The sequence below is a fragment of the Cervus canadensis genome, chromosome 8, assembly GCF_019320065.1.
Source record: "Cervus canadensis isolate Bull #8, Minnesota chromosome 8, ASM1932006v1, whole genome shotgun sequence".
Taxonomy (NCBI): domain Eukaryota; kingdom Metazoa; phylum Chordata; class Mammalia; order Artiodactyla; family Cervidae; genus Cervus; species Cervus canadensis.
Window position 1 is genome coordinate 62,465,382 of NC_057393.1, and position 14,449 is coordinate 62,479,830.

At 46.4% G+C, this 14,449-nt stretch overlaps 1 protein-coding gene across 2 annotated transcripts in view; it reads right to left on the reverse strand.

Moving 5' to 3' along the window:
* LRMDA (leucine rich melanocyte differentiation associated) overlaps nucleotides 1-14,096 on the reverse strand; it is a 1,119,641-nt gene extending 1,105,545 nt beyond the window's left edge. The window contains exons 1-2 of one of the 2 annotated variants that reach the window (XM_043476453.1): nucleotides 13,855-14,096; nucleotides 7,153-7,253 (exon numbers count right to left, since the gene is read on the reverse strand). In XM_043476453.1, coding sequence (XP_043332388.1) covers nucleotides 7,153-7,253; nucleotides 13,855-13,884 — 131 coding nt within the window. In that variant the 5' untranslated portion in view covers nucleotides 13,885-14,096. The remainder of the gene's footprint in view (nucleotides 1-7,152; nucleotides 7,254-13,854) is intronic. The other variant, XM_043476454.1, reaches the window with a different exon arrangement.
* Nucleotides 14,097-14,449: the final 353 nt, after the last annotated feature.

Consider the following 14,449-nt stretch of genomic DNA (forward strand, 5'->3'; position numbering starts at 1 on the left):
ATGGCCTCTCGGGCAACTCTCACCAATTGCCCACCACCTCCCCAGCTTGGTCTTATACGCTATGGCTCAATACCCCCATTTTCTGGCCAATAGATGGAAATCTGCAAAGTCAGGACATTTTGAGGGGAAAGAGGCAGGAAAGTACCATATAAACCTCTTCTGCAGTGGCCTGCTACCCACTCCCTTCACCATCTTCCCTCCCTCCCTGTTTTACTTGAAGCTGTTTTTGGTAATAACACAGTCACAAAGGGCTTCCCCGATGGCTCAGAGCGTAAAAAACCTGCCTGCAATGCAAGAGACACAGGAGATCCAAGTTCGATCTCTGGTTCAGGAAGATCCCCTGGAGGAAGATATGGCAACCCACTCCAGTATTCTTGCCTGAAAAATCCCATGGACAGAGGAGCCTGGCAGGCTGCAGTCCTACGGGTCACAAAGAGTTTGACACAACTGAGCAACTAAGCATGCATGCACAGTCACAAAGGTCACTTCAGAAAGTGCCATAAGTCAAGGAAATATAAGTCTTGCTACTGAGACATTAAATATTACCTGCCAGCTCATTTTCCACTTCACCTTTTGACTATATGTTCGGCTGGTAGTTAGAGACACTAGACTGGCCAATGATATTTTTAGAACCAAATAAAAAAGGTGTGGGGGGGCTACTTTTCAGAGCATTGCCCAGCTCAGAGAGAACACAGCTTCTAATATGTAGACCCTGCCTCCTGTAATCACTCAGGGCTTATCAAGACCCTAGAACTGTTGTGAAAATTCATTAACAGTTTCTCTTACTAAACCCTGTCTTTCCCATCATAATCTCTTCCTCTCAAGTCTCACCAACAAGAGCTCTGTTGCCACCCCCACTCCAATATCAATGAGTTCCCCAAGTAAGACCACTATATTTGGGTTTTGAAAACAAGTATGAACAAGGCCCCTGATGGCAAAGAAATGGTTTGATGAAGACCCAATACCAACAGAACATGCTCTTCGAGCTGTTCTCCTAAGAGTCTAGGCAGGGAATTCTCCCTTACTCGTTCCTACTGTAATTTGAACACAGGAATGCTTCTAGTTGGGAATGATGAAAAATGTGTGTCAGATGAAGTGGGTTTAGCCTATGCAATGTCAGACAGTTGGCAAACTAAGGTATTTGTACCAGTTTGAAGAGGCTAGGCTGTGCTGTATTAAATATTCTGTCTTACAACACAAATTTCTCATTTACAATCTATGTCCAACATAGATCAGCAATGGATTCTGGCCATTTATGGTCAGAACCCAAGACTGACAATCATAGCAAGCAGAAGAGAAAGTTGCAAATAATGTGCTGGCTCTTAAAGTTTCTGCCCACTGGTCATACCAAAGGGTACAAAGGTGTGCAAACATACCACATGCAGAAAGAGGAAATCTTGAATGTTTGTGAGGAATCCCAATGACTATCAGAGAGTGAAATGGCCCTTATGGACAGTCAAGGGTGGATTTTTAGCTTCACTAGTGCCATGTTTAAGAACTAACCTTGGCTATGCTTACTTAAGACCTATTATTTGACTAATTTGTTAAGTGCTTTACACAGTTGGCTTCCCTGGTGACTCAGACGGTAAATAATCTGCTTGCAATGCAGGAGACCCAGGTTCAATCCCTGGGACAGGAAGATCCCCTGGAGAAGGGAATGGCTACCCACTCCAGTATTCTTGCCTGGAGAATTACATGGACAGAGGAGCCAGGCGGCTACAGTCCATAGGTCACAAAGCCTCAGACATGACTAAATGACTAAACTGCCACTTTATACAATTACACATTCAACATTTTTGTAAGTAGCCCAAGGGCAGTTAAACAACTAGTGAAAGACAGTCATGAGATTTCAAGACAGGATTGTCTGACCACAAAGCCTTGGTTCTTTTCATTCCACTGCCCATTTTCCCAACTAGGAAGCAAGCTAATAGGCCCAGTTCTGCCCAGCTGTTAGTAAACAGGCATAGATGTGGTGGTATGTTGATCCTCAAAGATCTGACAATGCACCTACTGTCCACCTCTCTGCCTGGTGGGAAGAACAGAGTCACAATTTTACTGGAGCTGCCCAAGTCCCCAGTCATCACTGTCATCCTTGACAAAGTCAGAGAAGCAGCAAGCTCTCACCTAAGACATTCTCTCCTAAGCAATTCTCCTATCCAGTACATTTACCAGAGTGATGCTAAGTAAGATGCAACTGCCAATAATTTTTAAAATGTAAGTTTTCTGTTTCCATAGATCAATTAAGCCCTCTCAATTTCATTGTCATATTGACACAGGTGTGTTTATTACTGTGTGCCATGGGAATTCTGCTCTGTCCACTGTGTTCACAAGCTCAGTGGGCAACCTACTCAGGGCCCGTGGGGGAGAGAAACGGGCCACCAGAGAGAATACTGTCCTTTCCCAATTCAGGGAGAAGCAAAATGAAAGCTGCAACAAACTATTACCAAGTTCTCTTTTCCTTGATCAAGGAACCAGCACTGGTGATGGCAGAGGATTCTCTGTATTGATCAGAGAAGTAAAATATGAAAACCTCAAAAGGAAAAAACAAACAAACAAACAAGAATAGTTACAGGAAGAGTTTGGGACAATGGATATTCAAATATTCCTGGTAGTATAAATTGGTATCACCTCTCGGGGGCAACTTGCCATCTGTAGCAAGGCCTTCTGACTATTTTGTCCCCAAGAATTTGCCCCAAACAACTAATCAGAGATATTCATCAGTGAGTATCACAAGGAAATTTATAAGAGAGATTTATAACAGTAAAAATCTGGAAACAATTTAAATGTCCAACAATAATAAATAAGAATTGGGAGGACTGATGCTGAAATTGAAGCTCCAATACTTTGGCCACCTGATGTGAAGAACTGATTTATTGGAAAAGACCCTGATGCTGGGAAAGATTTAAGGCAGGAGGAGGAAGGGGATGACAGAGGATGAGATGGTTGGATGGCATCACCAACTCAATGGACATGAGTTTGAGCAAGCTCTGGGAGTTGGTGATGGACAGGGAAGCCTGGTGAGCTGCAGTCCATGGGGTCACAAAGAGTTGGACACGACGGAGCGACTGAACTGAAGTGAAGAAATAAGAAACTATTAAAACCTGTAATGCCGTATTTATTGAGATGGGAATATGCTTCCAACATAATGTAAGCAACAGGATCATTTAAAAGATATTTGGCATCATGAAACACCCAAGACAATAAAATGTTAACAATGGAGATTCCTGGGTGGTAAGATTATCAGTGAAAATTTGAGAGAAAGAGGGTTTCAGTCATACCCTTCTGGTTTTCCCAATATTTCTATTGGGAAATACAGTTTTATTATTTAGCAGATTGTCTTCAAAAAATAAAATCTAAAGTACACTCTCATGTAGATATAAACACTGGATGGATACGTGATCATTAACACATCCAAGTGCAAGGGACACAACTTCACTCCTCTGGACTGTTACCTAATAAGCTTCCTAAATCTTCTGTGGCCATTACAGGGGAGAAGGCAGGACCCTACCTACCCCTGGGAACCATGTCCAGAGAGCTGGTCCCAGTTCATTGTCTTTGTGGCTCACCTGGGTCTCATCCAGTCATAACAGGAAGAATGAGATCCAAGTTGAGAGAGTAGGTATGTCTGAGTCTTTTAAGGGAGCCAGGAATTTTATTTGGACCTTTGTCTTGCTTCTCTTTCCAACCTGTCAGGGAACATACTGGGTCCAGGGACTTTCATCCTCCCAGGACAGAGTCACAGAAGCAAGACAGCCTCAATTTCTGAGACTTTCTGCATAGAGAAGTAACCCGTCTACTACTGTACAACCCAATCGAGGGAGGGATGGATTCATAGCTAATGCAGGGGAGAAGACCCTGAGGTGTAATGGGAAGAAAAAAATAATGTTTCAGAGCTTATAAATCCATAACCACCCTCCCCTCCAGCATGAATGGGTAGCCATAGAGCAAATCAGCAGAAACATCACTTTCATGAATGAAATTAACAATGATGGTGAATGGCTTTGAATTAAGAGCAAGACAACAGAGAAGGATGACCTGATCGTGAGTGGTTAACTGAAGCCTAGTGCCTCTCTTTTAACTAACATCTTGGCAAGAAGTAATACAAATCTGGCCCCATGAGAAATTCCCATGTTAGTATACACATGGACTAACTCTGCAGGATGACAAAGATCAACTACCAGTAGTTACCAGTGCAGGTGGGACCCAGGAGGCAAAGGACATAAATGCAAGGGAGAGTTTTTCCTTGGTTACAGGTTTGTTCCTTCTAAAGATTGTGTCATGTGTACTATTAAATATTTTTAAACGAATAAGCAGAACTCCTTGCCTACAAACAAGCTGCAGTCTAAAGCACAAACAGACTGCAGCTGATTCTGTGATTTATGGGATTAGCAAAATTTGTATTAGCGGCTATGGCTCCATTTAAGGCAACACCCTGACATGACTCTCTGGATGAGATAAGGAAGCCTGCAGAGATGTCCTGTAAGAAGGAGGGAGCGGGGGGTGATTCTTCCAAACATAACAAAGTGAGAAGAATTTTGTGTTTCTGAGGATAGCCCTGGAAAGAAGACACGGGACATGGAAAGCAGAGAAAGTGGCTGGGAAAGAGGGGCACCTAATCACATGCAGGAGACCTGATCCTGATGAGAGGAACAGCCAGGGAGAAACTCTCCAGGGCAAGGGAGTACCCAGAAGACTTCAGGAACAACGCTATCCCAGCATCTCCTGCTGCACGCAAAATTACCACCCTACCTCTCCTGGTACACTTTGAACTGGCATAATAAACAGTAATGTAGTACTGAGCTTCAAGGTAGATGAAGGGGGTGTCGAGAGTGGGACCAGATAGGCTGCCAAGAGGGAGAACAGAAGATACAGCAGAGAGTTAAAACCACAAGCTATGGTAAATCCAGGTGCAGAGCAAATATAGGGTGATATGCTCCCCACCAAATCCCGTGGAAATGACAAGACAGGACTGGGAAGAAACCTTTTACAAAAGGTGGGATGGGGATCCTCAGTATTTCCTCTGGATATGATGATCCCTTCAGCCTGGTAGGAATCATATTCCCACTTGTGTGGTAGGTAAGTTCATGATCTTTCTCTTCCCTTCTCCCTTTCTCTCCCCAAAGAGGAATTAGGTAAGCGTCTAAACCATCTTTGAATTTTTATCCAACTGAAGGCAAAGGACCTGCATAAGCTTACATCTTCCTCTGACACCCAAGAGAAACAGTGCCACCTCCCCTTGCCCCCAAGTTAGGTAAATAAGACCATCAAAGATGAGTCAATCTCACCATAACCACATCAAGTCAGAGTTACTCTTCTGCATTCTGGTCTGTAACTCCTTCCAACTTACCCAAGTCCTAATATAAACCCTTCCATGAGACCTCACCCCTCCATGGCTCATCCCTGCCCCAACCCAGCTACAACTCACACATTGACCACAGCACAAGAACAGGTTCGGGACCAGATCTTTTGAGGGATCATTCCTCAAACCTGACACTTACAAAAACTCTTCTCTCAACAAAAAGTTAACAAAAGTCTTAATTCCTCTCTTTTTTTAAACCAACCTCCTTTTCACAAAATTTTCCTGCCTCCAGGCACCATCATTTCCTATGATAAATCCTTAAAGATCCAGCCTCTCAGAGCCAAGAACCCCTTCTCATCAGAGAGGCAGGGTCCCATAATGTGACAAAGACGGCTCTGTTTCCTCAGACCTGACAGCCCAGTCCCATGACCTGTGACTGCTCATATCCCCTCCCAGGGCCCAGCCTCCTCAAACCCACATCCGGGCTCCTAGCAGCAAGGCAGCCACTGCCTGAGTCAAAAGCCCCAAACACCCAGAGGCCCGTCACATGAGAAGAACCCTCTGCCCAAGCCTACGCTGGGGAGCTGTTGAAGGTGCACACGTGTCTCAGGCACCATCAGTTGAGACTGTATTCTGTCCCCTTCTTGGGCAGGGACCAAAAACCATCCTTCATTTGTTCAGAGTCCGAGTTTATTTGGCACCCTCTCACCACTCTGTATTACTCTGTGACTTTTCCGTTTCCACATCTTCTCAGAAGCCCACAAACCCCTTGAGAGTCAGGCAGCACACTGTGCCCACTCCCTTCTAACACAATTCCCGGGACACCCCTTCTGTGGAGATGATGCATCTCAGCACAGCCGTGAGCTCCTAAGCACCAGCCCATGAAGCTCTGCTGGCTTTGCTGGAAGTCCCTTCCACCCCCTGGTGCCTTAAAGCCCCAAGCTTTGTTCATCTTCACTGGAATCTGTAATGCCCGAGTGTCCTGCCTTGGAGAGAAGAGACTCCACACTGTGGATGAAGTAAAGTACCGGAGCCCTGGGGTGGGACTCCAGCTCCTCATCTGTCCTTCCACCTGGAGACAGTCTGTTCCATCAGAGGATAGCATGGCTTTCAAGGAGACACTTAGGAAAAAGCTCTGCATGGAACCACCTCCTTAGGAAAAGCCACCATCCAGATCCCCCCCCCCCATTTATCCCACTGATACCTGCTTTCCAAGAACCTCCCAGCTCCCTCCCCAGAGTCCCCAAACCAGTTACAATTCAGCACCTTTTAGGAAGAAATAACTGTTTTCTCCACTGGAATAATATATACAATCGCACTTACCTTCTCTGCCAAGTCTGGAACAGTTGTTTGAGCTTCCCTCCCACCTACCCCATGCCAACAGCATTGGAATTACTTTGAAATACCATCTGGGAGAAATCATCATCACAAATATTTAAAGTTTCAATTCATAAAAAGGCAAAGAAAATAAAAGAAGAACACATACACTCTACCTGGGATTCAGCAAATCTTTGGGCAATGGGGTCATCCACAAAAGCATCCCTAAAGGCCCCCAACACACCTGCTGGTTCTCTCTCTACCTCTCCAAGAGTTTTCTAATATGACGCACGGGCCTCAGGGAGGAAGGAAAAGAACAAAGTGACACTGATGGCCCTCTGGAGGGACACAAGTGAGCCAGAGGACACTCACACTCACTGTTTTCTGGGCACAAGAGGGGAGCCAGAGGACCCTGTGAAGCAGAGTCACACCTTTGGGGTCCCTTTGGAGACCTGGGCTGTTTGGCTTTTATCTGCAGGCCTTCACCATGGGCCCTGGGTCTCCCAGGCCTGGTCTGTCTCATGAAGGTTACATACCTCAGAAGGTTAAAGCTCAGATCAAGCCTCTTTGCAAAGTGTCCACAGTCCCTGCCGAGGTGCTCTGGAATCTCTCTGCAGTCCTGGCCTATGTAGGACACCTGGAAATTAAAATGGAACAGAAACAATGTGGCCAACGGAAATCACCCAGCTGCTCAAGGCCCGGCGTCACTGATCCGATGATTGCTTCCGCAACTTGAAACACGCGCTCCGCACGCAGGAAGACCCCATTTGTGGCTGTTTCCCTGATCAAGTCAGCTTTGGGACTTGGCTTCAGGGATTCTGCCAACAGCTCCCCTTTCTTGGTACACTTAGCATGATGGAGACTAATCCCGGCACAAGGGAAATTGGACTGAAATTGGCCAGATTCAGAGGTCCAAAAAAAACCCCAACCTCAGAGCATGCTGATATAATCACAGCAATCAGCCTCCCACTCAGGGGCCTTCCCAACAGCTGCCCCTCTGGCTCTTCTGCTCCCTCTCCTCGGCTGCCCCCTCCCCCAAATACCCTGTTATGCACATTACCTCATAAAAGGCACAGCAGATGCACTTACCAGCATTCAACCTGCAGGGTGCTGGAACAAATAGGGTTGGACAAGAAAACCTCCCCAGACCGCCAATCCCATCCTATTACCACCATGTATAAAACATCCTCCGAACTCTGAACAGAGCCGACTTGAAGGCGACAGGGCAACGACGGGTGGCCAGAGCTTTCAAGGCTATCCTCCAGGGAGCCCCTGGCAATCAACCCCCTTCTGCTGGCAGAGGTGTTCCCTTAAGCATTCTTTTACTTACTTTTATTATTATTATTTACCTAGTGTATGCCCAAATATTAGGAGGCTGAACTGAAATTTGATCCCAGAATTTCTGACTGGGAGGTCAGAGGGCTTTCTCACTGCTCCAAGCACCGAGGTTTTGAAACCTATTTTTACAGGTAGCAGTGAGGGCAGGACTGGCAACTAATTCCAAAACCAGTAAGACAAACCAGTGACCAGTCAGCAGTGGGTCACAATACATGATGCTTTCCCACAAAAGGAGCCCATCCTCAACTGCTCAGCAGAAATTCCAGCTCATTACAAGGCTACAGCCTTGATCCTTTTCGCCTTGCAAACCTTCGTTCTTCCACATACAGACAAGACGTCCTGGAATGAGAGAGAGGTGTCCAAGGGGGTGGAGGTAGGGATGGAGGGGTTGTGATTCCCAATTGAGAATAAGAATATGGTGGCCATCTTGCATCTTCAGTATTACATTAAAATGGTTAAAATTAGGTTATGAATTACTAATACCCTGACCATCGTAGAACTATACAACTGCACTTTCATATGGCTCCACCTAAAACAAGTCACACTGCACCCTGGCACCCTCAATTTTTCAAGTCATCTCTCAACCCTTTCCTATCCAATGGGGACCAACTGCTGACAATATAATATCCTGTGTTCACTATCCTTCAGTAACTTCATTACTGGAAGATACAAAATGGGGAGAAAAGACAGAAAAAAAATAGCTGATTCCAATAAAATAATTTTGACTCAGGAAGATACAGACTAAAAACTAAAGGGCTGTAAGTTCAATATGGTAATCTCTCCCCTCTCTACCTAAGAGCCATCTATCTCCTCCTATAACAAATTAAGTTCTGCTTCCAAGCAGAGATAAAGGATTCTCCAGAGAGACTGGAGAATCTAGGGACTTCACTCAGCTGCTCACCATCAGCAGCTGCTTCTGCATTATATGTTCACACTGACCCCTAGGCCCGTGGCACTCACCTGAAAACCTATCCCTTACCCATCTTGTACATATCAAAATCATTCAAGATCTCCATTATATATGCAGCAGAGAGGCTGAGCTTTCAATGTGGAAACTGAGTTCTTTCCTCATGGGTTACAAAGGATTAAATTTAGCAGGGACTCAGTCAAAATCCCTCATGCTTTATATGAGGAAACTAAGACTCCAGAGGCCTGCTCTGCATAGTACATCTTCTTAAGGAGAGTCTGGACCACATTCTGCACCAGGAATAAAGACGTCCAATATGGAGGCCATGGAATTCTTAAATATGCACATGACAATGTGGATATTCTTGATCAACAAATGCCAGCTATCTATCATCATGTTTTGGCTTCAAAATGAGTCTTGTTAGCTGAAAGATCTAGAACTACCTCATGATGCCATGTCGAAGGTCCCAGAAGAGCGTTAGAGCCTGCAGAAAGAGGAATATTTGCTCCCTTTTATCTTCTGTAGAATTCCACTTCAGAGCAAACAAACATTAAGGACAGTTACCACCATGAAGCATTCAACCACTCACAACATGTCTGACAAAACTTCCATTAGCTTGTTTTATTCCATGATCTTAACATCACAGAGTGTCCTGGGTGGCTCAGCGGTAAAGAATCCGCCTGCCAAGCAGGAGACATGGGTTTGATCCCTGGGTCAAGGAGAAGGAAATGGCAACCCTCTCCAGTATTCTTGCCTGGGAAATCCAAGGAGCCTGGCAGGCTACAATCCTTGGGGTCGCAGAAGAGTTGGAAATAACTGAGAGACTAAACAACATTACAGTATCCCAGGAGAACCAAACAAAGCACAACTTGCTCCTATTTCACCGAGATGAGGACTAAGTCTCCAAAATTTGCTAAGAACACCAACTTGATAAGCCATGTCTATGGACCACCCTCATAGTAAACTGGAAGCTTTTTGAGATGTGAGTTAAGTCAACCATGCTGAAGGGTTCAAATTGGCTGGAAAAGGCTTAAAAGCAGCAAGCAGTCACTGCCAGGCACGGCAAACAACACTCATAATGAGAGGAGAGACTTATTTAAGAAGTGCTCCTGAGTGGAAGACATTATATCTTAGGATGTCAGGAGACTTCTTGAAGCATGGGACCACCTAACATAAAACAGGAAACTAGAAGAGCCAGACCAAAAATAGTCTGTGTCTTCACCAAACAAGAGAACGGATGTAGAGCTTAACAGATTTAGATGTCACCGAAGCAAGATCCCACCCAAAATGAGAAGGCGCTGCATTTAGTCAATTATCTTGATTTTGAGTGAAATGAAGAACAAAGTTTCATACTTTTAGTTTGCCTATCATATATAATATGTACCCCCAAGACTTCGACCGTGTGGAATTACAATAGAAAAGGACACCATTATCAGAGAAATGAAAACATATCAAGTTCAAGACCCCTACAGAGAGTAACACCAGAAAGAAAAATAATATCTTGGCAGGATCTCTACATGTACACACACTCAGCTCCTCTGAGCAGAAGCTGCAGAAAATTACCAAACTGCAAGACATGGAAGGTTTCTCTTTGCAGTTGGGATAGTCTGGTTCACAGATTTTTGGGATGGGGGGAGTGTTGTCAGTAGTCAGATTGAAAGGAGGTTATTTCAGGATGCCTGCCCCCACTTGGAGGTGAGGCATCCTTAATTTTAGATTTGCAGTACTGGCAGCTCCATGAATAGAAAGAACTCTGGTCATGAATCAGCATCCCTGTGCTGCTACTTAACTAGTTGCATTACCTTGGATGGGTCACAACCTCATAGACTCTGTTTCTTCTTCTATAAACTAGTTAAACACTAACCACCTCCAAAAGGTGTTAAGAATAATGTAACAACTCATATTTATTAAAAGCCTCCCACCTGGCTCTTAACTAGTCAATTCAGTTCAGTCACTCAGTCATGTCCAACTCTTAGTGATCCCATGAACCACAGCACGCCAGGCCTCCCTGTCCAGCACCAACTCCTGCAGTCCACCCAAACCCATGTCCATTGAGTGGGTGATGCCATCCAACCATCTCATCCACTGTCGTCCCCTTCTCCTGCCCTCAATCTTTCCCAGCATCAGGGTCTTTTCAAATGAGTCAGCTCTTCCCATCAGGTGGCCAAAGTACTGGAGTTTCAGCTTCAACATCAGTCCTTCTAGGGTGGACTGGCTGGATCTCCTTGCAGTCCAAGGGACTCTCAAGAGTCTTTTCCAACACCACAGTTCAAAAGCATCAATTCTTCTGCACTCAGCTTTCTTCATAGTCCAGCTCTCACAACCATACACGACCACTGGAAAAACAATAGCCTTGACTAGACGGGCCTTTGTTGGCAAAGTAATGTCTCTGCTTCTTAATATGCTGTCTAGGTTGGTCATAACTTTCCTTCCAAGGAGTAAGTGTCTTTAATTTCATGGCTGCAATCACCATCTGCAGTGATTTTGAAACCCCAAAAAATAAAGTCAGCCACTGTTTCCACTATTTCCCCATCTATTTGCCATGATTTTAGTTTTCTGAATGTTGAGCTTTAAGCCAACTTTTTCACTCTCCTCGTTCACTTTCATCAAGAGGCTCTTTAGTTCTTCACTTTCTACCATAAGGGTGGTGTCATGTGCCTATCTGAGGTTACTGATACTTAACTAGTCAATCCTCATTAAATAAGCTCATGAGTCACATTTTATCCTCATTTTATTTATGTTACAGGATTGAAATAAGTTAACATATTTAAAGCCCACAGCCTTGTCCTTGGCACCTAGTGGCCACTAGGTAGTTGTTAGTGAATCACACCAGTATCCCTGTGGAAGGGGTTTTTTATTCCCATGTCTCTCCGGTATTAGATTTCAGTATCCCAATTCCAAGTCTGCATTTGTGTCTGCATTTGTATTAATGCCATTACTATAATTGTCCTAAGCTAGTGAAGAAGGGAGACTGAGGCCTTCGTGCTGAATATAAATGATGCATTCATGTCAACAGAAGGCCAAATGGAGTCAGATCCATGTTGAAACTTTGTACAGAGAAAAATGGAGGGAGGACAGCAACATCCCCAAGCATGTGGTGTTACAGGTTTGAGCAACTCCTAAAATTCAGGGCCACAGCCGTCAGGCCACAGCAGCATCAAAAGCAGTGACCGAGTTTCAGCAAACATCATCCATTTCATTGTTTATTTTAATTTTATGGGTGTTATTGTTTTCGTTTTTACACTTAAGCCATCCCTTTTGGGGGGTTTATAGCTCTCTAAATATGAACTTAGAAAAAGTTTTATCTGGTTTTATGATTGTATACTTAAGTAATATTGAAATAAAAGCAGTAACAGTGTTGGCTCATGAGAAGTGGGTTTCCTCCCCCCACCCTTTAGAAGGACCCCAAGTTTGAGAAGGACCATGTGATACACATTCAAGGTGCTACATCTTATAATGGCTGCTAGAGGCAGAACGTTAAAAAGACCTAAAGCCCTGAGCCACCACTCAGATTCACTGACCTTGGACGTTTAGAATACAGGGCACCTGTGACACAAGGGCATTTTCCCCAACTTGCCTGCTCAGCTCTTCCCCTGGCAGCTCCATTTGTTTAGAACAGTCCCCAAGGGACCAAAATGCCTCACTCGCAGGTCACTGCCCTTGGGCTGTTTGGGATGGGCTAAATTCAAGGGGCTCAAGAGAAAAACTAATAAATAAAACTGAGCTGTGGAAATAGAGGATGAGAAAGGGAAGCACAGGAAGACTGGCAGGCCCATGTCAAGTCTTCCATGAAGCTGGAAGCAGCTACACCCAGAGACTCCTGGCTCTGAAATGCAGAGACCTAGGTTCTGAGGGTCAGGGACCCGGCTTGGGCAGAGGCCCTTTCCTCTAGCCCTTCCTTCTGCAGCCTTATTAACTCCCAGAAAGTCCCTTTTCCCTGCCAGCTAAAAAAGACACTTCATTTTAACCTCTTTCCCAGGCTAGTACTTCCCTGGCCTACTAACTCCTGAACTTTAAGAAGGGAGAAACATTCCCTAAGCCCAAAGTAATCTCAAAATCTAATTGTGCCTGACACTACATGCCTCAAGCAATCCAAGGGGAGAGCTGCAAAACCTCAGAACCATTTCTCTAGGGCATCTGGGAAAAGCAGGGGAGGAGGAGGGCCGGCTCATTCAGAGCTTATAAGGGACTCCTGGCTTCTCCAGCAAGTAAAAGGCACCTGGCCCCCTAGTAGTTGAGTCCAACCCTCCAGCAATGACTAAAAACAACTAAAGCGTCACTACAAGGCTGACAGTAAGTAAAGCTGGGTGTCTATCACCCCGGGTGGAAACTAGAGTGTTGCCATCCCCAAGGACGCCCGTTAAAGAAGTCAGGTGCCGAAAACTGGAGCACTGTAGCCTTCTACCGGTCTTTGATAAGGGATCTAGGGTTAGGAACAGGAGCAAGTCTGCAGCGAAGCCCTGCAACCCAGCGCCTGCACGGTCGCATCGTGATTCTCTGTCTTTCAGAGGCTCCTACCTCCGTTGTCGGGAAGAAGAAAAAGAAAACTCTAAAACTACCATTTCTATTTTACAACTGCATTGGTGTAAAGACAAATATATCAAAACGTTTCTTTTAACAATGTTCCTTTTTTCCTTCAGATTATGAAAGAAATTACAACTTTTTTGTGGCTCAGAAAAGTACCGTGGGTTGTGAGAGGTGCCCACTCCACCTGATGGAGAGGTCCGCTGGCTGGCCTCTGGTCATTGAGCGCTGGGGCTGGAGGGGTCCGGGCGACCTGAGGGTCTTCCCCCCTCTCCTCCCACCCAGGGGGTGCGCCAGGTGCAAAACCGCGTCTGTGCTCCCCTCAGGCCTGCCTCACTCCGCTGCTGCAGACACAACACCGAGGTGGGGCAGGGAGCACCCGTCTGACCTCTGGACGCCACTCGCCCCAGAGCTCCCTCCTCAGAGCGACCGTGCCCAGGAGGGGACGGGGTGGCCCCAGCGGACTTACTTGAGTTCCACTGACCACAAGCCCGGCCATGGCGACGGGGCGGGCGCGCGGTACCGAGTGCCGAGCAGGAGCGCGGTGGCGGCAGGCAGCTCGCGGCCGGCGCTTAGTTCCGCACTGGGCGGTCAGCTGACCCGGCGGAAGCCCGAGGCGCGGACCGAGCGTCGGAACCTCGGCTCAGTTGTGCGCCCGCCGCCCGCCCTGGGCCGGGCCTCGCGCAGGTGAGCCTCAGCCACCGCCCGGCGCGCCGCAACAGGTGCCCGCCGCTCCTGCGCCCCCACCTCGGCGCGGGGGCGGGGGAACCACCTGGCTTCTCGGTGCCCCACCCCCGGGCGTCCCAGGACCCTATCGTTCAAGAGGGTTCAAGACAACAGGAATAGGTTCCCCATCTCACGCCCAGAGCCCTGCTGCGTTGGTGGGGGCACACTGGAGGATAGTGGAGTGGGGAGGTCTCCCATCACGAGCTCCCCATCTGAACCGTTAGCCAGGAGCGTGGAGAGCTAGCTAGGACTTTCCTCTGTGTCACAATCCAGATTACATAACTGTCCTCAACTGCAGGGAGGAGGGGCGTCTTGGTGGAAACTCCTCTCCCCAACTT